General features: G+C 41.4%; 1 protein-coding gene across 1 annotated transcript in view; it reads left to right on the forward strand.

Moving 5' to 3' along the window:
* The first annotated feature begins 8,093 nt into the window (after positions 1-8,093).
* The window catches only part of LOC119651468 (carbonic anhydrase), a 69,160-nt gene continuing 54,810 nt past the window's right edge, over positions 8,094-22,443 (forward strand). The window contains exon 1 of the mRNA XM_038055076.1: positions 8,094-8,720. Within this exon, the coding sequence (XP_037911004.1) occupies positions 8,681-8,720 (40 nt within the window). The 5' untranslated portion in view covers positions 8,094-8,680. The remainder of the gene's footprint in view (positions 8,721-22,443) is intronic.

Below are 22,443 nucleotides of genomic sequence, written 5' to 3' on the forward strand. Positions count from 1 at the left end.
AGGTCAAATATTTGGGCATTGCGCTAGACCAAAAATTACTCACGAAGACGCATACCGGAAACACTTGTCGGAAAGCTACGAGGGCTCTGATGACTTGCAGATACTACTTTGGATATACACTGCAATAGTAAGGCCAATGATATGCCAGGGAGTTACACAAACTCCAGTAAGTGGGTCAATGAGAACATACCCAATGGCATCCCGGGAGGTCCTTCTGGGATTAACCAGCGATGAAGGTAGTTAGGCAAAACAAGATGAACTCTAAATTGGTATAGGAATGCCTTGAGAGACTGAATACACTCGGCTCGTTCAACAAGATCTGGATACTCTGGGTTCCAGGCCATGTTGGGTTGGAAGGAACTAGCCAAGAAGGGAGCAGGGACGCCTTCACACGGGCCAGAACCCTTCTTTGGAATTGGAAGCGGGTTCATGGCTATGACATTAAAAATTGAACAGGAACGGTTTAGGGAACTATACCTGGCGGGTCTACAGAAATGGAATTATACCAACCCAAACGCACAAAGGATCAACCTCACCAAAAACACGCGGTGCGACTTCCCTTAACAGAATAATAAGAAGGAAATATGAGTGTATATCTCGATTAGGTTTATCATGTGCTCGTAAATTTATAACCAACACACCTTCAGCTTATAATGAAAACATGTGAATATCTTAATACTTCAAATCAAATTAAGGAAATTGTCACCACATCATTCCATACCTAGTTTATCAAATATGTTATAATCCATGAGAGTATTTGTACAATAATTTAACAATATCAGCTAATTATTGAAGTAATGACTTCATATACGCAAAATTTACCAAAGTATTTATCATAAGCGACCTGCAATGCATATACTCCTAGGAATCCATCTAGACTCCGTCAGGAATTTGTATAAAGAAGTTATTAGCATCTATTTAGAAAGTATAACTGGTTTTTTTCAAGTCACGTGGAATTTTCACATATGACACTACAGGAGATGGAGAATTTCATTTGGAATTTTTCAAATTCAAATTTGATAAACATTAAAGGAGAGATGGAAATATAAACCCGAACTTCGGAAAATATTTAGCTAATTTAATTTATATCGTTTCCATTATACAAAAGTAAATACAAGTTTCCATGCTTGTGAGGTTTGCACTTAGAATCGACGCAACCGATAATGATATGGAAATCTTTTCAAGCCTATTTCGGATTCCTAGACGATTTTTTTTTCACACTCTCGCCGTTGAATTTCATGTTCAAAATGTTTGTGTAAAACTGACATTGAATTTTATTTAAAGTTCAATCTACATAGACGTCAAGTATTTTATCATATTTGATATATGCAACACACTTCAGCGAGTCTTATCAGGATTGGCGGAGGATTTTAAGGATTTTCTTGTAGCTCTCCACAAAAATGTAGTTCCGTTTCACAATAAATTTAGTTAGCAGCATGTCTGATTTCCAGGCTTTAATTCAGAAAATCAGTATTTTTATTAGTTGAAGCTATTCAACTTGCCATTTGAGAATGTCATTCGAACAATGCCAGCCTATACCAAAGGTATGCTGCTGCCTAATCCACTTAAATAATGCTGATTAGAAAATATAATCATCATCATCATCAACGACGCAACAACTTGTATTCGGTCTAGGCTAGGTCTAGTAAGGAGCTCCAGGCGTAGAGAGAACTGGGAAGTCCCAGAGGAATGCGTGGGGAAATATACGGAAGTCTTCTAAACCGATGGCTCAAAAACTGAACTGGTGTAGAGGGAAATGAAAGCTCGGATCCTTTAGCGAAAGAGGGGTCAATCTTCCCTATGCCGGGATCGGAACCAGCAATTGGAGTATCAGTACCATTGGCTAAGTCAATTTTCAAAAACTGGAAACAAGCTTCCCACAATGACAGGTGACAGAGCCTAAATGCTGCTCGACACACCAAACTTTTCCTGCCAGAACCGAACATGGGTACCGCAAAGTTTATCCTGTCGAAAAGCAGGAGGACTTGCAGGAGTATTTTGGTCATTCTTACAGGTCATATTTCACTAGCTGGGAATATGTTCAGAATAGGAATTATGCAAGATAATACCTGTAATGAGGAAGCGGAACCAACGGAGGATTTGCTATGTGAATGCTCCACCCATGGACGCATCAGGCATCAGATCTTTGGTACCGATGTTTTCCAGTTGCGACGGGTAGCATTACATCCACTAACGAATCCGGAATATTCCGATAGATGGGGGTGGCGAGTATAATGGGCAAACACGGCCTGAGTGCCCAAAAGCTGTAGCTTCTTCCCCACCACACACACACACTCACACACGGAGCTCCAGACATCCTGGTTTTGCGCCAAGGTCCACCAATTCGATATCCCTGAAAGTTGTCTGAGGCCCTCACCTACGCCATCACTCCATCTCAGGCAGGGTCTGCCACGTCTTCTTTTTCTACCGTCTACCATCCTTTATAGACTTTCCGCCGCAACCTGTTGAGACTGATTTTATCCACGACCAGTGGTTTCACTTATAGATTTCATCGTTATAAAGGCTGCGGAATCGTCCATCCTCATGTAAGGGGGGCCGAACATTTTTGGAGGATTCTTTTCTCGAACGCGACCAAAAGTTCGCACTTTTTTTGCTAAGAACCCAGGTTTCCAAGGAATACCCTATGGTGAGGCGTTTTGAGCGAAACAGTTTTTGTAAGCTGAAATAGGTGCACGACCGTGCGTGGATTTCATCGTTATAGCTGTTGTCGGTTATGATTTTCAATCCTAAGTAGGGGAAATTTTCAACGGTCTACAATCTTTATTGTTCTCGTTTGACCAGTCCGATTCAATGTTGTTCGTTCTTTGGTTTTTGGCTCTGACGTTGCCACCATGTACTTCGTCTTGCCCTCATTGATGTGCAGCTCAAGACCCCGCGCCAATCGCTGCCTGCTCGATCTGGATGAGGGTAGGCTGTACATCTCGGGGTGTTTTCCCCATAATGACAAGATTGTCTGCGTAGGGCAGTAGTTGGGTGGACTTCAAGAGGATAGTACCCCTCGCATTTACTGCAGCATCACGGATCACTTTTTGCAGGGTAAGGTTAAAGAGGACGCATGATAAGGCACCCCCTTGTCTTAGATCGTTGTTGATATTGAATGGTCTCGAAACTGATCCTGGTGTTTTTATCTGGCCTTGCACATTAGTCAGGGTCAGCCTAATCAGTCTTATCAACTTCGTATGGATACCGAATTCTCTCATGGCCGTGTACATTTTTACCCTGGCTATGCTATCATAGGCGGCTTTGAAGTCAATGAAAAGATGGTTCAACTGATGTCCATATTCCAACAGTTTTTCCATTGGTTGACAATCTGATCTGTTGCCGATTTGCCTGGAGTACAACTTCTTTGGTATGGACCAATGATATTCTGGGTGGTATAGATGGTACCCAGTAACGTGATGCCTCAATAATTGCTGCCCTGCGTGATATCCCCCTTTAATGTAGGGGACAAATAATGCCCCGTTGCCAGTCGTCATTCATTGATTCGCTGTCTCATACTTTAAGTATTAATTGATGAACCGCTTGGTGTAATTGGTTGCCTCCATATTTAACCAATTCGGCTATAATTCCATCGGCTCCTGGCGATGATTTTTAAGCCGAACAGTCCGTGCACTGTTTCTTCTGTACTTGGTGGTGGTAGTATTTGTGCGTCATCTTCAGTTGGCAAGACCCTTCAACTCGCCGATATTTTGATTGTTGAGCAGTTCATCAAAATACTCAAACTATCGCTCCAATATTCCCATTCTGTCGCAAATCAGATTTCCCTCTTTGTCTCGGTAGGATGAACATCGAGGTGCTTAAGGCTTCATCCTGCTGACTTGTTGGTAAAACTTATGCGCCTGGTGCGGTTGCTCCCTGTACTTTTCGAGCTCATAGATTTGTTGGTTCTCCCAGGCTTCCTTTTTCCGTCTGTGAAGTTGCTTCTCCGCTCGACGGAGTTCGTGATAAGTCTCTGCGCGTGCCCGCGTCCTTTGAGCATGCAACATTACTCGGTATGCGGCATTCTTCCGTTCCGTTGCTAGCTACATTCATCGTCAAACCAGCCGTTCCGGCTTTTTTTTCGGCTGCGGCCAAGTATCTTTGTGGATACATCATTGATAACGTTCTTCAGGTGATTGTGAAGATCATTTGTTGATGCTTCATCTTCAGGATCTCTGTTAGCTGCGGTTATTACGGCATCCATTCCCCCATATAGGTGTTACGGAGGGCTGTGTTGTGAATGACTTCATTAATTACTCTAAACTGATTGTCAGAGGCATTTTGATTGGTGTTATTCGACCCCAGAGCACTACACCAACGAGTTGGTGATAGCGAATTACCCATGCTGACGCTCCTATGGTTTTGAAGTATCTATTCCTGAACATGAAATATAATAGCTTTCACTCATTCAAAGGGTAGCCAACTTCATATATTGTCGTACCTTCCTTCTCCATTCCCACGACCGTTTATCGATATTAATAAGTTTTTCCTCTCAGTATGCCAGTGCTTGCTTTACTGCTATACTAGGAATGAGGGCTTTGATATCAAATGAGACCATACCTTCTTCATCCGAAAGTGTTTCCATGTTTCGAAGTTTTTCAATGAGTCCTAGGAGTCCTGAGTCCGCATCCACTTGATGACGGAGCAGACCACTTGGGAAGCAACTTACTTTCAAATGAAGTAATAAAAACTTGCTGTTTCTTTTTCGTTGGTGTGGGTATTTATTCTTGCAAATACCGATATTTCGGGAACCACTTGTTCCCTTCATCAGTGCTAACAACGAAAAAGAAACAACAAGTTTTTATTACTTCATTTAATTAATCGTTGGAAACACCGCATAATTTCACTCCGAACTTACTTTCCTTCCCGCATCCTCAATAAAAAAATCACTTCGGCCTGGTATAGGTCTGAATTTACGACGGATTCCACTTCAATATAATTCGTACTCATTACGTGTTTGTGATTATATATAGATGGAGCGGTTACAATCAGTTGTTACTTTCGGTCAAGCTCCTCCCAAGGCAGAGGTGAGGCGGAGTCTGATGAGTTGCCTCCGTCCTAGACGAAACCGTCAGTGAAATTTTTTTTAGAAAACTTGGGCGTTTACCCCAAAAAAGAGGCATCCGTGGACCACAAGAGAGGAAGTAAGTTGCTTCCCAAGTGGTTCGGTCCGTCATCAAGCGGATGCGAACGCAGGAGTCCCAGCATTCTCAACAAAAAATTCACAGTGATTTAGGAAACGTCAACAGTTCAGACAAAAACTTACTGAGGAAGAGGACAACTGGTCCTCGAAATACCGGTATATGAGGAATAAAAAACACTCACTATTCGGCATTTAATAAATAAAATTTGCGGTTTTTTTTGTTCAGTATAAAATATGCCGAGAAAACGACACCCAAAACCGAGCTATAACTCTGTTCATATTTTACCTACAAAAAAAACATTCTTTTTGTTATTTAATATCCACATTGAATATGTTCCAGCGTGCAGTGCCGTCAGATTACGTAAGTCCCGATGCCTGGCAGCGAAGTCCTATGGCCACAGCAACATCCTGTTGAAATACCTCGGGAAATCTGAGCATCCCCCACGGACTATGTCACACGCAAGCTGAACTTCACGAGAAACTTGGAACTGTGGAGCTTCCAACCAGGACAAAGTGGAAGACTGGCGGTGTGTTGCAAGACTATGACACAGTATCCTTTACGGACGGATCAAAGATGGGCTATCGAGTCAGCGCGGGGGTTTTCTCGAATACACACGGTGTAAGTCGTATGGTCTCCCAGGTTTCGCCAGTGTATAGACGGAAGTACTGGCGATATTGAAAGTCTGTCGATGGCTGGAGAGTGATTCGAGCCTCAAGCGTAACATAGCCAGTCTGACCGAAAGCCATGCGGCCATCAAGCCTTGTACTCAACGACATCTTCCCGGCTGGTGAAGCTGTGCAGAGACGCGCTTAACCGTCTGGGCGGCGCGCTCACGGTCACTCTCCTCTGGGTTCCCGGGCATAGGAACATAGAGGGGAATGAGCAGGCTGACGGATTGGCCAGGCAAGGCTCTGTTCCTCGCAGTCCCTCGGCGAATACAGTCGGTGTTCCGCTGGCGGCTGTCGGGGGCCGAGTCTACTCGCACTACCTAGCAGCCACGGGCCTGAGATGGCGAAGGCTTAGAAGCTGTGCCAAGTCAAGGAGAATTTGGCCCGCTTATAACATAGTCCGATTACAAGAGCTCCTGTGCCAGACGCGTGCAAATGCATTCAAGATTACGGCGGTCTGCACGGAGCACTGGCCCACAGGAGACCGTGCCGCTAGGCTCGGCATACCCTACAACTCACATTGCTGAAGCTGCGGAGAAGGAAGGGAAACCCTCATGCATTTTCTCTGCGACTATTCTTTAGGGACCTCAGAGAGATTTCCAGCTGCAAGGTTGGATAGCTGCTTTCCTTCGTGAATGCTACGGGCTGGCTCTGAAGATCCGAGCCGGCTGGACTCTGCCACCCTGCTTCCAAAATAACAGTCACGGTCTTAGGAGATTGTGGCATCAAAATGGCGCACCAAAGCGTTAATTGGGCTCTTCGGAGCGGCCACTGATACCTACCTACCCTACCTTGTTATTTAATATGCTTTGTTTTTGCTTAATATCATTTCTACACGAAATGCATGGTTTTCTAGTTGCGAAAAAGACGTTGAAAAACATACATTTTCCAGATGAAAATATGACAAGTTTGACCATGAACAACTCGATAACTACTATTTCTACGAACAATTTGCACTAAATATTTTTTGCTTAGAATCGACCATTTAATCGATTTCTGTGGTTATTTCGAAAAAAATCCACCCATGGGGGTGCCATACCCCTTCGGGTGAGCGCACTCGGCGTTATACAACTTTTATTTCTTATGCCATCCTTTAACCCCCACCCCAAATTTCATGTCAATCGATCTTGACTGAAAGAATTCGATGGTCGCACCCAATTTTCGGCTTTAATGACTGGAGTATGAGCTAATGTTTACCTTGCAGTTGCGAAAACTTCCAATGTCCGTTTGCTCTAGTCCAGTAAGCAAATCGAATTACGCGCTAAAAGGCTCGCCCAGCAAACAAATTTCGTATAGATATCGGCAGTACCCTTTACCCGACTCCGAATCGATGCGCACCTTAAAGTTCCTGTATGCAAATAAAAGATATGTTTACTTCATCTTTCAGCCGATTAGCTAAATTATGTCACTCGACTATCAATGGCAAACAATATACCCATTTATCCAGACAACTGCCTGCCTCTTATCATGTAACGAAATTTAACGACCCAACCCACTATTTAACACCCTGACGAACGCCTGTAAGCATTTCCACCCCGTTTAATATCATACTTCCACGAATATGCTTCCGAACTCTCCAACTTTCTAATTACCTTTTAGTTATAGATATTCGCACTTCACCTGGTCTACCGTAAAATCCTTCTTTATAGGTCTTGTGACCGCAGACAGGACAGGTACGCAACGATCTAGAAAAAGGTATGCTAAGAAGACTTTTATTTGTTAATATGCATATAGGAAGATACAATATGTATGTGGGCTGCTTTAATTTTCATTAGCAAACTAATTACGGTGTAATAATTATGCTAATTCCTTTAGCACGGGTGGTGGTGTGGGTCATTAAGATACAATATAAGAATAGCTCTTATCTGAATTGAATAATTGTAGTGAGTGGATTCGAACATTTTTCACAGTTAGATACGAGAGATTTTTGAATATCTAAATGCGTGTTCGATTTAGATACATGTATCTGAGTGCAAAAATCTTTGAGTTTCAGAAGTTTTAGCGGACATGGCAGCTCTCGCCAATGATTAAGTTTATATTAGTGCAACAAGTGCTGGTTGTATTGTTTATTTACTGTTAAATTAATGCATATTCAGAAAGCGTGGATTTCTCTCCATCAACCTGTTCGGAAAGCTCACCATCTTCACATCGTGTAGAAAAATGTGCACACGTGAGCAAAGCTCCCCAGAAAAAAACGTAAACATCTTGTATCTCGTGCTACATGGTCCCCATTGTTAGATAGTGTTGTCTGCCACAGTTGCCAGTGTGGATGGCGCTCACCACGGACACATACAACTTTCCAGCCTTTCTAGCCGCTACTCTAGTGACTCTAGTGACTATAAGTACGCGAGCAAACCGTACCGACTTCTTGTTTCAGTCTTACCATTATAGAGACCACGAACTGCGTGAGACCGCTCTCGCACACCAAATTGCTCTCTATTGAAAGTGCCTAAAGTCACCGCCCCCAGGGGACATCTTTCAGTTCCGAAAATCGAAAAGAAAATTTTCTTACGAAGAAAACAGTCTTATTAACTAACTTCCCGACTCAATCCCATTTAGTGTGAGATACTTTTAGTCTTGTGGTCAGTTGCAAGCTGGTTCAGTCTTTCGCAACTTGGGTAGCTAATAAGAAGTCCCTGGACAAGACGGTTATCAATAGTGTAATCCTATATTCGTAACGAAGGGAGCTGTGTGTGAATTAAAGTTAATTGAGTTCTACAAGGACTGGAAGTGGAGTGGAAATTTTCAATCGGGACCGGTTGAGCGTTATCAAGTTTATAAGGAAAGAAGTGCCTTGCAGCCTTGATTTATAAGTGTGCTTTCCGAGTATTTTCATTGCGAGTGTTACTTTTAAATTAGTGCATCAAAATGAGCCACGCACATGACTGGGGATACACTCAAGCTAATGGTAAGTACTTGCATTAACTGAATTTGAGAAAAGCGTGCTGCACTTAATGGGGGTGTACACCAATGGGCAGATGTTGGAAACTGGGAAAACTTCTGAATTCCCAAGTTCTGAAATGACCAAAGGGGCATCCAATGTGTTAATCTTATAGTAAAGGTGGGTCCATAAAGACTCTTCAATCTCATCGAGGTCAGGTTTATAGAGTGCAGTTTTGGGGATTCCCAGGCAGTTCGCATCAATTTGAATGTACCACGAGCCGGACTGGCCAATGGAAATTTATACTAGGAAACATAAGCCATTAAATTCAGGGAAAAGACACAAAGCCAAGCAATGGAAAATTTTGATCATAGGCAGACTAACCTGTCCAAAGTCGACAGTTCATTGTAATCGCGAATAATTGCGTTTTCTTGTGAAACGTGTGTAGGTATGACGAATTTTGGACAGGAGCAAAAAAAATAAGTGTTTCACTACCAAAATTATATAACTTCCTACATTGTAAAGAAATCACATGCAGGTAGTCCTCCAAGGTTAAGCCGAACTAGTTCTTAACTTTAGGAAATACATAAAGATACTTACATTAGCATCTCGTTTAGATGAATTCTATTGTTTGATTGCAATTGACTTCATACGGAAATATGTATGTACCCCACATACTCAACTGAATATTTGAGCATTACTTTAGATTGAAATGAAAAAAAAATAGCAAAAAAAAATTTACTCTCAAGTACCTACTTGATTTAGATCTTATATCTAATGAAATTCTAACTTTTGTTCCTTGTCGAAACGTTTGTGTAACTTCTCAAAATAATTTTCCGGAATAAAAACGCTTTTCAAGATACATATATTTCGATAAATCACAACAGTGCATAAAATCTTTAACTATCTGAATTCTGGAAGTAAATTTAGATTGAACCAGTCTAGATTAAACATTAGACATGGATGAAGGGATGATGTGGCAGTGCTAATGTAGAGGATTGCATCGGCTCCTCTTGTGATAAGATGTCCTCGGTCAATAAATAGAGATTAGATGCAAATACTGAGCCAAAAACGAAGATCTGGAAACTTCGGGTACGGAAGAATTTATGGTTTTTTTATAAAAAAAAAAAAACTTTATAGGGACCACTTTTGGGTATCGGTATAATCAAAAATGGAATTGGGTTCATTTTTCTTGTGTCTCTCTTTAGAATGATATAATCAATATTACAATTGAGTCTACTGTGACTTCTTTAACAGTAGTGGGAGCTTCACTAAACTTTCTAGTTCCGTTCTCTATATTAGACTTTGTGGGCAGTAAAGAACAACCTAAGGATTTTTTTTCAATTGGAATTCCCAGTTCTACTGTTTATTTTATGTATTTAATTATGACCAAACCAAAGCTTTCTTTTTCAAACGAATTGATAACGCAGAAAACGATATTACTTTTATTTCTGTTTTTTTTTTCATCCTTAATTATCTGTACGAAATCCTACCCTTATAACAATACAATACAAAGCTAAATATTACCCCCCTTATGAAATTTATTCCTGGTACTTACCCATCCTGGGGTATTTTAAAATATCTAAGTCTTCTGGTAGAATTCTTTACAATAAAAGTGACTTGGTTATTCAGCCGAATCATGTTTGAAAAGCAACGTTATGGGTAAGGTATACTACCTGAAGGAGTTGGAGAAAAAAGTTTCCCCTCGACCATCCTCACTTCCCAAGGTTAGTTACCTTGGAGCTGATACCGTGGATAAAGGAGGAAACTGAATCACGTGAACATCATTGATTTCAAATTTTACCAAATTTTTGCTGCAAACTGGGTTGTATTAAATCTTACCTCTTGGTCTACACCGCTGAAATCCCCCACAATATCACGGATATTTAGAAGCACATCTCCACTAGTCCCTAATTTTCCAACGCCCCCCCCCCCCAAATTTGTTTCTCTATTAACCAAAGTGGAATCCGTTTGGCTCACCAACGATATCACGGAAATTAGGGGAAGCATTCCAATTAGTCCTTGAATTCCCCTGTCTTCTCCCTGTTCACTAAAGTGGAAAACAAGGCATTCATCATCATCAACGACGGAACAACTGTCAGGTGCCGTCCAAGCCAGCCTAAGTGAGGATTACCAGACATCCCGATTTTGCGTCAGGGTCCGCCAATTAGATATCATTAAAAGATACCTCGTGTTCAAGCTTATGCCATCGCTTCATCTGAGGCAGGATCTGCCACGTGTTGTTTTCCTCCCATAGATATTGCGCTTATAGTCTTTCCGGGCTGGATTATCACGAATTAAATAATCGCTCATAAATTTTCTCGTTATATAGACTACGGAATCGTCCATCCTCCTGTAGGGGCCAGAAATTCTTCAAAGGATTCTTCTCTCGAACGCCGCTAAGAATTCAAAATTGTTCTTGTTAAAAACCTCTCCGAAGAATACATAAGGATTAGCGAGATCATTGTCTTGTACAGTAGTGGCACAATTTTTGTAGGCTGAAATAGGCTCTGTTGGCAACAACCTTGCGCAAATTTCATTGTCATAGCTACTATTGATTTTCGAATCTAGATAGAAGAAATTATCAACGGCCTCAATCCTATCTTCAGTGTTTCCAGTTAGGCAGTGGTTTCTTTAGTTTTTGGAGCTGACACTGCCACTATGTTTTGGTGAAGCCGCCTTTTCGATCCAGATGAAGACAGTTGTACATCTCGTGCAGCATATGCCAGTAGTTGGGTGGACTTAAAAAGGATGATGCCTCTCACATTTACATAAGCATTATGGGTCACTTTTCCAAGGCCAGGTTGTTTTAGACCATTATTGAAGTTAAATGGGCTTGAGGATTATCCTGTTTCTCTGGTGTATGAACCACAGCCTTTTGTTAGTGGAGTTAAGCGATTGCTGCTCCCTTTTGGTTTGCGTCTGCCTTTTTCGCTGCTCCGACCAAATCTATTCCTACCAGCGGCAGCCATTGCTGCTCTCTTAAGTTTGAGTCAGGAGTTAAGCGATCTACGCTGCTCTGAACAACTCTTCCCTAGGCTTCCAAGTCCTTCCACCGCCAGGAATTAGGTACACGTGAACACCACACTGGCCTCGTACATTGGTCAAAGTAGCCTAGTCAAGCCTAGTCTAAAAAGAGATTTACAATTTGTACCTACATATGTATCTTTTAACTTTTCTTATTTAAAAACAGAAAAAAACTTCCCCTTAAGTACTGAGGAAGAGACTAAGCAGCTCTCGAAATACGTACCTACAAATTATAAAAGTGTATTGTAGTGGGAGAAGCTACATAGTTTTATTTTATTAAGCGGACAAAGTTGCACAATAGTAGGGCTCTTAATAAAGACTATAAAAATAAACAAGCTCAGGAAAGAACCTTTCCATGAAATCACACGAAGCCCTTCCTTTAATATACAATGAAAAGTTTCCCTGCTATTCAAAAGGTACCCAGAACTGTGTGTTTACGGTTTTACTAAAGCCCTTAAGAAAGGGATATCCCAAAGACCTACTTTAAACCCGGTACAATCCCTACTACGTGAGGTGTCCAGGAAGTTGGCAAAGTAGCTTGGGCAATTTAAGGAAGGGAGGGGGGATTTAACACTCCATGAAAAAGCTAGTTGCTTAGTTTTACTAATGTTCTGTAACCACAAATAAAAAATCCAGTTTCCTTTACTGAATATTTTTATTGTTTTCGGATATACATATTTCGGTGACACCTGCCTTCATTATTGCCTGGGTTTGAATGAGGAAAGAAACACAGAATTGTTCAATTTATATTTACTCTCCTAGATATTGAGGGGTAATTAAATTAAATTTCCTCGCCGATGGAACGGATGGTACAATTGTGCCCATGAGTGCACCTCCTGATGAATTTGAAAAGTCAGTAGTAACCGTTGTCTTTATTCGTGTTGAGGAGTTCATCTTTAAAATTTCCAGATTTTCGGCCTCTTCTAACTTCCTTGTACCTCTTGCGTGCTTCAATTATCTTACGTTTTCCCTGGAGACCATGTGGTTATTTATGACGATATATTCCGCTACCTAAGATTTGAAGGTCGCACTCTTTTTTACCGCCAATTCTGCTTTCTTTAGGTATTCGCCAAAGTGTATTTCCGTTGGCCATGCAAATTTTGTTGATGAACGGAGAGCCAGGCTTCCAATCTGATGTGTGAGAAAACGATTTGCCTGGCGTATGGATCTTGGGGAGTCCTTTGATCTTAAGAAGTACTGGGTTTTCTCTTGATCCGCAAAAGTGGTTGGCATTCCCTAACAACTCTGTCCACCGAATTTACGAATTGTGGTAGAGAATCGGTCCTAAGTCTTCTGTATGGTCCACTCTTCAGCTTATCCTTCATCTGGTTTTCGTAGTCCTCTTTTTCGAAAATAACTGCCTTTATCCGCTTTGATAGAGTAAACGGGCTTCTTTTTGAGCTCCTTGATCATTTTCCTCTCTTTGTCGGTGTTTCCCTTTCTAATATCATTTTTCTTGACAGCGTACGCTGTGGCTGCCCTGCTAGGCTTTTTCTATTTTAGACGGCAAAATTCAGTCCATTTTTTAGAAGTTTCAATTGTTGGTCTATGAAAGCCTGCGAGGATTGGTTTACTAAGAAATTATCGATTTGGTGGACATAGAGTTCCGGAAGCGTCCTCGACCCCTGATCCCTCTGTAGAGCTCTAAATTTGTCCTTAAGCAGTTTCTTCTTCCTTTAACTTCGCATTTTTCGCTATTGTCACTTTGGTGAGACGGTAATCGGGATATAGACGGACCAATTTCAGATGCAGATATGCCTCCAGAGTTTTTCTGTCCAGTTTTGATCTAAAGCATATGGTGCTGTGGGATGATACTTGGTTCGATGGTTCGACGGATTTTTTAATTTTTAATCCATTTAGCTTTTCCATATAACTAGGGCTTCAAAGTGAAGTTACACAGTGACTGAAGGCTTATTAAAATTGGTTTTACTGAATTCCTATTAGACGTCCTATTCGGAAATGAGGAAACCTACTCCTTCTAATCTTCCCCAACCTGATGAGTGTCAAAGGAAAGGCCTCAATTAATAATTTCTAAAAATGGAATGGAATGGAGGATGGCTAATAGAAGAGGAGAATTCTTAGAGGCTTACTTAACGGCAAGGCAGCGGATAACCGCCTGGAAAGTTTGGAAGCAGCTGAGAAGACTCGATTGACAACATTCAGCTCGATTTTCAAAACTGCAGGACGCAGCCGGTCGACAGAAAAGAGGGGAAGTGGATAATTCAGAAGCACCGATGGTGAACGCCATAGAAAAATAAGAAAGTTGGGTAGCTAAGTAAAGACCTAAAAGTGTGACAAACCTTATTTTTAAAAACATCTTGTTGGAAAAAAAAACCAAAATAGCCACATTTGCCTCAACTTTCGAAACCTTAAGTTTCATGGTCCATGTCTTCCGTCAGAAAATCCTGGTCCTGTCTAAGTGAATCCAATTACTTGCCAAAAAAAATTAAAAGCTGGAAATTTTGTCCATCAGAAAAGTGCAAACCTTCATGATCCAACCAGGATTTCAACTCGAAATGCAAGATCGAGAAGTAAACGTTTAACCAACGATTATTGCAATATCAACTAATCTAAAATTATGCATATCAAAAATTTAACGGAATTATCTGACATTAAGATAAAATTGTAAGTGGAATCTCGCAGTGTTTCCAGCGATTAAATTATTTGAAATAATTAAGACTTGCTTTTTTCTATTCGCTAGTGGTATTCATTAAGTTTGCAAATGCCGATATTTCAGGAACCACTTGTGCCCTTTATCAGTGCTAACAAGTTTAAACTCTCAGAATTGTTAGCACTGATGAAGGGAACAATATCGGTATTTGCAAGCTTAATAAATATCACTAACGAATAGAAAAAAGCAAGTCTTAATTATTTCAAATAATTTGAGAGAAAACTTTTAAGAAACTACTAACCCTTGTTATCGGGAAAGAAGTAACTAAAAAGATTCACCGATATCTTAGAGCAAATCCACAGAAGTATTAATTATTTTTGACAAAAATCAATTTCAAGACTTTATCTAGCTTTTTGGCGTATCCTTGTTAGAAATGACTGGGATAAGTCAGCAAATCAGAACATCCGGGACTCGAGCCCCACGTTGGGCGCCATTTCAAATAAGCAGATATGCATTCCTCAATTATCAAGGAAGCACTCTTGCACTGATAATATGTTCGTGATATGCCAGGAAATATCGATTTATGAGTCAAATCCATTAAAAATTGAAACCTTATCATAGAAACAGTCAATAATTTAGATATAGAAAAAAATAACTTGTATTAAACTTATCATTTAAAGTTAAGCCAATAATTTAGGTATTTTATTGAAATACAATTGGCATTATAAAAGAAGACAGAAACTGGACATTTAATCGAAACACTTGCGGATATAAATTTCCACATTCTTATGTCATAAATAGAAAAAATATTTAATAATTAGTTTCATAAGAAATAAAGAATTAAACCATACTTTGACAGGAAATTGCTTGACTTCTTACAAGCTTTCATTTTTTAACAATAGAATGAATGATGAGAGTCTTGTGTTATCTTTAAATATTGCAAAGACAATGAACATGGTTGATTAAAACTTTTAAATTAGAGCATATATTTATTGTCGAATAAGTAATGATCTAGAATAGGTAATGATCTACCCGTACTTGAGTTAGACATGAGTTCATATTATCAATTGGATTTTCACTAGTTAATTTGAAACTGAATTGAACTATTTGAAATTAATTTCCCCTCATAATTCTGGACGTCTATACAAGAGTGTGCAACTCCCGAGAGCAACCACAATTCTGTCATATTTGATAATAGCATATTCAATTCCGTCTTACGAAAACTTGTTCAATACACTTTCAATTTCCTTAATCTACCTTTCACTTGAATCTTCTCTGCATCCATGACTAACTTCTGACTGACTCTTCTACTTTACCCATTCACAGTACACATATTACAACCTGATGACTGGAATCATATCATATCCTTAATTTAGCCGCCTTCTCTCACCTCCTCAAATTAACGACTCCTCTTCTTCTTTGTTCCGTTAACTAGCATGCCTTAGTAAGGAACCCCAGATATCCCGATTTTGCGCCGAGGTCTACCAGTTCGATATCCCTAAAAGCTTTCTGGCGTCCTGACCTACGCCATCGCTCCACCTCAGGCAGGGTCTACCTCGTCTTCTTTTTCTACTATAGATATTGCACTTATAGACTTTCCGGCCTGTATTATCCTCATCCATACGGATTAAATGACCCGCCCACCGAAATCTACTGAGCCCGATTTTATCCACAACCTGACGCTCATGGTATCGCTCATAAATTTCGTCGTTATGTAGTCTACGTCCATCCTTATGTAGGGGCCTAAAAATTCTTTGGAGGATTCTTCTTTCGAACGCGGCCTAGAGTTCGCAATTTTTCCTGCTAAGAACCCAAGTCTCCGAGGAATACATGAGGACTGGCAAGATCATTGTCTTGTACAGTAAGAGCATAGAGTCTATGGTGAGACGTTTCGAGAGGAACAGTTTTTGTAAGTTGAAGTAGGCTCTGTTGGCTGCCGACAACCGTGTGCGGATTTCATCGTCGCAACCGCTTTCGGTTGCGATTTTCGACCCTAGATAGGAGAAATTATCAACGGTTTTAAAATTGTAGTCTTCTATCTTTATTCTTCCTGTTTGACCAGTGCGGTTTGATGTTGTTGGTTGGTTGGTATTCGATGCTGACGTTGCCACCATATACTTTGTCTTGCCTTCATTGATATGCAGCCCAAGATCTCGCGCCGCCTCCTCGATTTGGATGAAGGCAGTTTGTCCGTCTCAGGTGATTCTTCCCATGATGTCGATATCGTCAGCATAGGCCAGTAGTTGGGTGGACTTAAAGAGGATCGTACCTCTTGCATTTACCTCAGCATCACGAATCACTTTCTCCAGGGCCAGGTTAAAGAGGACGCATGATAGGGCATCCCGTTGTCTTAGACCGTTGTTGGTGTCGAATGGTCTTGAGAGTGATCCTGCTGATTTTATCTGGCCTCGCACATTGGTCAGGGTCAGCCTAGTCAGTCTTATCAATTTCGTCGGGATACCGAATTCTCTCATGGCCGTGTACATTTTTACCCTGGCTATGCTATCATGGGCTTTAAAGTCGATGAATAGATGGTGCAACCGTTGTCCATATTCCAACAGTTTTTCCATCGCTTGCCGCACAGAGAAAATCTGATCTGTTGCTGATTTGCCTGGAGTGAAGCCTCTTTGGTATGGGCCAATGACGTTCTGAGCGTATGGAGCTATCCGGTCTAGCAAGATAGTGGAGAATATCTTATAGATGGTACTCAGCAACGTGATACCTCTATAATTGCTGCACTGAGTGATATCTCCCTTTTTATGTATGAGACAGATAATGCCTCGTTGCCAATCGTCAGGCATTGATTCGCTGTTCCATACCTTGAGCACAAGTTGATGAACCACTTGGTGTAATTGGTCGCCTCCATATTTAATCAATTCGGCTATAATTCCATCGGTTCCTGGCGACTTATGATTTTTAAGCCGATGAATTGCATGGACTGTTTCTCCTATACTTGGTGGTGGCAGTATTTGTCCATCGTCTTCAGTTGGCGGGACCTCCAACTCGCCGATGTTCTGGTTGGTACACGCCAACGTTATATTCCCAGCACGTTTTCAGGATTAGTTTAAGGGTAAAAAGCTAACCGGTTGTAGATGGGCCTGGCCTGAAACCGCCGATAAGTCGTTCGGCGAATGGTCTTTATCTATTTTCCAGAATTTCTTAGAGGACAAACTGTCTAGTGAAATGCCACTGTAGTTTTCACAACGAAATCTATCCCTTTTTTGTGATTGGACAGATGATGCTCCTGCGACAGTCGTCTGGGATCTCTTCGTCCTCCCAGATTCACAGCAGTAGTTAGTGTATCGCATTTAGTAGAAGATGTGTCCCACTGGATTTTAACAGCTCGGCTGGAATGTCGTCCATGCTCGGCACTTTGTTTGATTTTAGTGACCGCACGCCGAAATTAACTTCTTCTGCTGTCGGACCGGGGCCAGGATCACCAATACCGCCATCGATTTGGGCTACATGTATGGGGCGCCAGGTGCCGGATTCAGAAGCTCTTCAAAATAGGACGCCTAGCATTTTTTGATGCTGTCGGCATTGCTGATGATGTTCCCATTTTTGTCCTTGCAGAGGCTAGTCCTTGGTTGATAACCGTTCTTAACAAGCACTTACACTAGTCTATATGCATGTCCGGTGTTAGCGAGGCTTTCATTAATGTTCAGCAACTGCTTGTCAAAATATTAATTTAACTCTAATTATTATATTCGAAATTCGCCCTAGTTCATTATAATTTTCTTTTTTGACTCTGATTGTACATTAGATATATTGTCTGTAGGCTTCGTTCTTTGCGTCGAGTGATACTCTACATTCATCGTTAAACCAGTCAATTCGCGTTCGCCGCGAATTATATTCCACGAACTTCTCTGCGACTTCCTTGATGGTGCCTTTTAGTTCTGCCCAGAACTCGTGTACATCTGTGTTACTGATGTCGTGTAGCATAGGGGATCGTTTTTCCTGCAGGGTGGCTGTATATGCCTGCGCCGTAGCATCGCTCGGGAGTTTATCAGCCGCGAAGATTTTGGTAGGGCTGATTCCTGAATGGTACACTCAGGAGATTCTGCACCGATATATTGTCTTCACCAAGTGATGGTCTGAATCGCAGTGTGCTCCTCGATAGGATCACACATCCAATACACTGGACGCCCACCTTTTACCAATAAGGACCTGGCCAATTTGGTTAACGGTATATCCGTCTGGTGATTTCCAAGTCTGTTTGTGAATGCATAGATGCGGGAAGCATGTGGAGCTTACGACAAGATTTCTACTGCTGGCGAAGTCAATTAATTGATTCTTTGTGGAGGTTGTGTCCTACAGTGGTTCCCCGATGCCAGCTTTCGTTTCCAATTTACGCATTGAAATCCCCCAACATTATTCTGGCATCGTTGGTTGGGAGTGAGTCAAACAATGTCTCTAATCGTGCATAAAACTCGTTTTTAACTGCATCTTCCTTGCCTACGGTCGGGGTGCGCACAGTGATGAGCCAGACGTTGAAAGAACAAGTTCTGGTGGGAATCGCACACAACCTTTCGTTGATAGGTTTGTAGTCATGCGTACTATAAATGCAACTCCAAACTCCTTGTGATCCGATGGTTTGCCACTTTTGAAAATTGGGTGCGAATTTATATCGCTAATCTCGTTACCAGTCCAATTTGTTTCCTAGGCTGCACTTATGCTCAATTTGTAAATCTCTACCCGTTGAAGGAGGGCCTTGATGTCCCTGGTTTGTTCAACCCGGGGCAAATGTTCCAGGTTTCTGGACATGGCGTAGTTTTTCCATGGATGGTTTGTCGGCCTATCGCAAAACCCTATCCCGGGGTGGCCTCGGTGATAGCTGCTTCAGGTGGTTCGAAATGTGCCAGAGTTCACACAACTATGTTGCAGGTACCGCTACGTAGCTTGTGACAACCTACTCACACAACTGAAACGATTAAGTGTAACTCAGCCATTCAGGCTACAGCTATCCATCCCTCCTCCTGTCTCAACCATCGCTTGAGACAGGCTACGACAGAGTACCCATTCTAACACAGTAAAATAAAATTTTCATTAACATCAGAAATGACATCGTCCACTTTGAAATTCACCAGTAATTTTCAGCAGTTTCTGCAGTACACTCGTTATAAAGGATCAATCGACAGTATCACCGAGACAAAGATGATGTCGAACCGAGGAGATATGTGATATTCTTTTAGGTTACTCCGGCCTGAGTAGATTAGGGCAGATGAAAGTGATTCTCAAGCCCGGAATTTTCTCGGTGGGTCGAAATAGAGACGAACGATGGGGGTTGGTATGTAACATATTTTCAGCCTTGAGGATAGGAGGGAAAAGGTTGTGATCTTTCTTAGGTTTCTAACTTTTTCCCGGGCGTGAATAGAGGCACAATGAAATTACAATAATCGTTGGCGCGATAACCCCACTGGATCAACTTCATTCAACACCGACGACAGCGTCCTGTAGGAGGCAATGTGGTCAGTATTGCGCTCGCCTGTGATTATTAACCCTAATTTACCCCCCATCCACTTGGAGGTGAAACGGAAAGCAGCCAACGACGCATATAGGCTCGATACCATTGGGGCGTGGAAAGGCGGCCAATCCAACGGGCATGCGTCTATATGGAAATTCCTTGAAAAACATCCGGTAGCCCTGATGCCGACCGATCATATGGTTTCCAGATTCGTCTTTGAAAAGACATACACTGTCGTAATCACCGAAAGAGAAGAATGGTCGACAAGTGGCCATGAGTCTTTTCAGATTACAGACCTAATAATCTTCACCGACGGGTCAGTCACGGAGGATGGATCGGGTGCAGGCGTGTTCTCGGAGAATCCGATTATAGAACTGGCCCGACCCCTCGGAAAAATGACGACCATATTCCAGGCGGAGATATATGCCATTTCATTGGCAGCAGAAGAATGTCTGCGACAAAAATGGAGGGGTCGCACCATTCGAATCTGTTCCGACAGTCGGGCAGCATTATCGGCACTGGATGGCAACAACATATCAAGCCAGTTGGTGTGGAGTTGTCATCAGGTGCTGCTGAAACTTGGCCGACTGAACGAAACATTCCTAATGTGGGTGCCGGGGCACTCTAACATCGCCGGTAATGAGGGGGCTGATAGACTGGCTCGCCGAGGGTCTGGATCCACAATGGTGGGCCCAGAACCAGCTCTTGGAATCCGACCATCTACTGTCAAGTCTACTCTGAAAGGTGAAATTGCAAGGATTCACGCAACCGAGTGGAGAAATTTGGACTCTTGCCGGCAAGCGAAAATCCTTGTGAAAGAGCCTAGGGCCACTAGAGCGGCATTTTTGTTGTCCCTTAAGAAGTGGGACATGAAAACCCTAGTAGGGCTTTTGACGGGACACTGCCCCTTAAACTACCATATGGAAAAGATTGGGGTAGTGGTTTCGGCTGTGTGCAGCCAATGTGAGGAGGAGGAGGAAACTGCCCTGCACTTTTTATGCAGCTGCCCGGCATCCTCAGATCTCAGACGAAAACACCTTGGCAAGGTTTTCTTCAATGAAGAATCTGCACACTCTCTGCCTCTTGAGAATGTTCTCAGATTCGCTAAAGCCTGCGAACACCGTAGGCGGGAAGCCATTGAATAGGCAACTTACGGGGATAGTACAATGGGCCTAATAATGGCCTGAGTGCTCGGAGCTGCGGCTCCCCCCATTTAACTAAACTAACTAACTATCATAACCCTAATTCCGGTATCCAAAGTCAAGTTACGACACAAATCCCACCGCCGCTAGTGAGATTTGAAGGTTAAGGATAAGAGAAGGGCTCGCAAAATTTTCACCCTGGGCAGGATTATCTCTCCCCAGTTTTGGGGATGACCAGCAACAGATCGAGAGATAGGTCATTTGACCACCCCCAAAGTTGCGCGTGATTATAATGACCTCAAGATGGAGAGACAAGAAAAGCTGACAATTTACAGCCAAACGAGTGATAGTAAGGCCATGTATAAGGTTGGTGCCCTAGACTCGAAAAACTTAAAGGAAGCACACATTAATTATTAATTATTCTATTAATTGTTCTAAGGAAACTATTTTCTTTGGAAAGGTTTCACAAATTCACTATACTAATCCATTGCCGTTTTCAGGAAAATCTATGCAAAAATTTTCCATCTGAGTTCTTCCGACAAAATCATTACTTATATTACTCATTTACATGACAAGAGCATGAAATCGAATGCAAATCATTTGCTGAGTAGTTCTCACATCAAGGCTAGAAGCAAGTTTAACTCTGATCTTTTACTGCAACCCGGAAACAGATGAATGCATCTAAATATATAAACCAGAATCATTCAAATCGTTTTCACGCATTATTTCTACGCATTCTGTTTATGTAGCTTTTTTCCGGTCTAATCTTTTTAAAGTTTTATCTTCATTGCATTAACATTTTTCCTTCAATATTAAATGAGAACCATTTAGCATTCACTTGACACTGACTTTGAATCTTTATTGATGTGTTTTTTATTGTCTATCATTGAAAGTAAAATAAAAAGAAATTCGAAATTGGTTCAAAAAACGGTGTTGGTGTTTTAGTTCAGTGGTACATATATATATATATAGGTTTCGTGGTCAAAACCTTATATTTATAGACGCTCAAGCATTGAATGAATCAATTCAAACCCTCGAATCTTCGACTGCGGGAATAAGATATTATGTAACATCTTTGAGGAAATAATGCTTCCGCGTAAATAGATTTCATTTCATTAAATAGATCAATTTCTAGAATATTCAAGTATCTTAGTATCTGCGCCAATTATGCTTTCATCGAAAGTAAAATTATTTATGGGTGTGAAATGTAAAGCCTTACCTATGGCAAAGATTACTGCTTGGATAATGTGTACTTTCCGTGGAAAATGTGTTTGTTTTTAAAGCTATAAATCAATGCTACTATAAATTCCGCAAAATATCTATGCATTGGAGATTTCAGCCTTCAGAAAATTAGAATTACTGACAGTAAGGTAGATACAATACTTCTCTTATTTTCCTTAGGTAATTAGACGAATTGACTGGTTGTTTTTAAAATAAATATTCTATTTGAAATCTCAAGTTTAAGATTGATAGAAATAACATTGCCTTTCCATTTTAAATTGAGAA

Source organism: Hermetia illucens, chromosome 3 (genome assembly GCF_905115235.1).
Source record: "Hermetia illucens chromosome 3, iHerIll2.2.curated.20191125, whole genome shotgun sequence".
Lineage (NCBI taxonomy): Eukaryota > Metazoa > Arthropoda > Insecta > Diptera > Stratiomyidae > Hermetia > Hermetia illucens.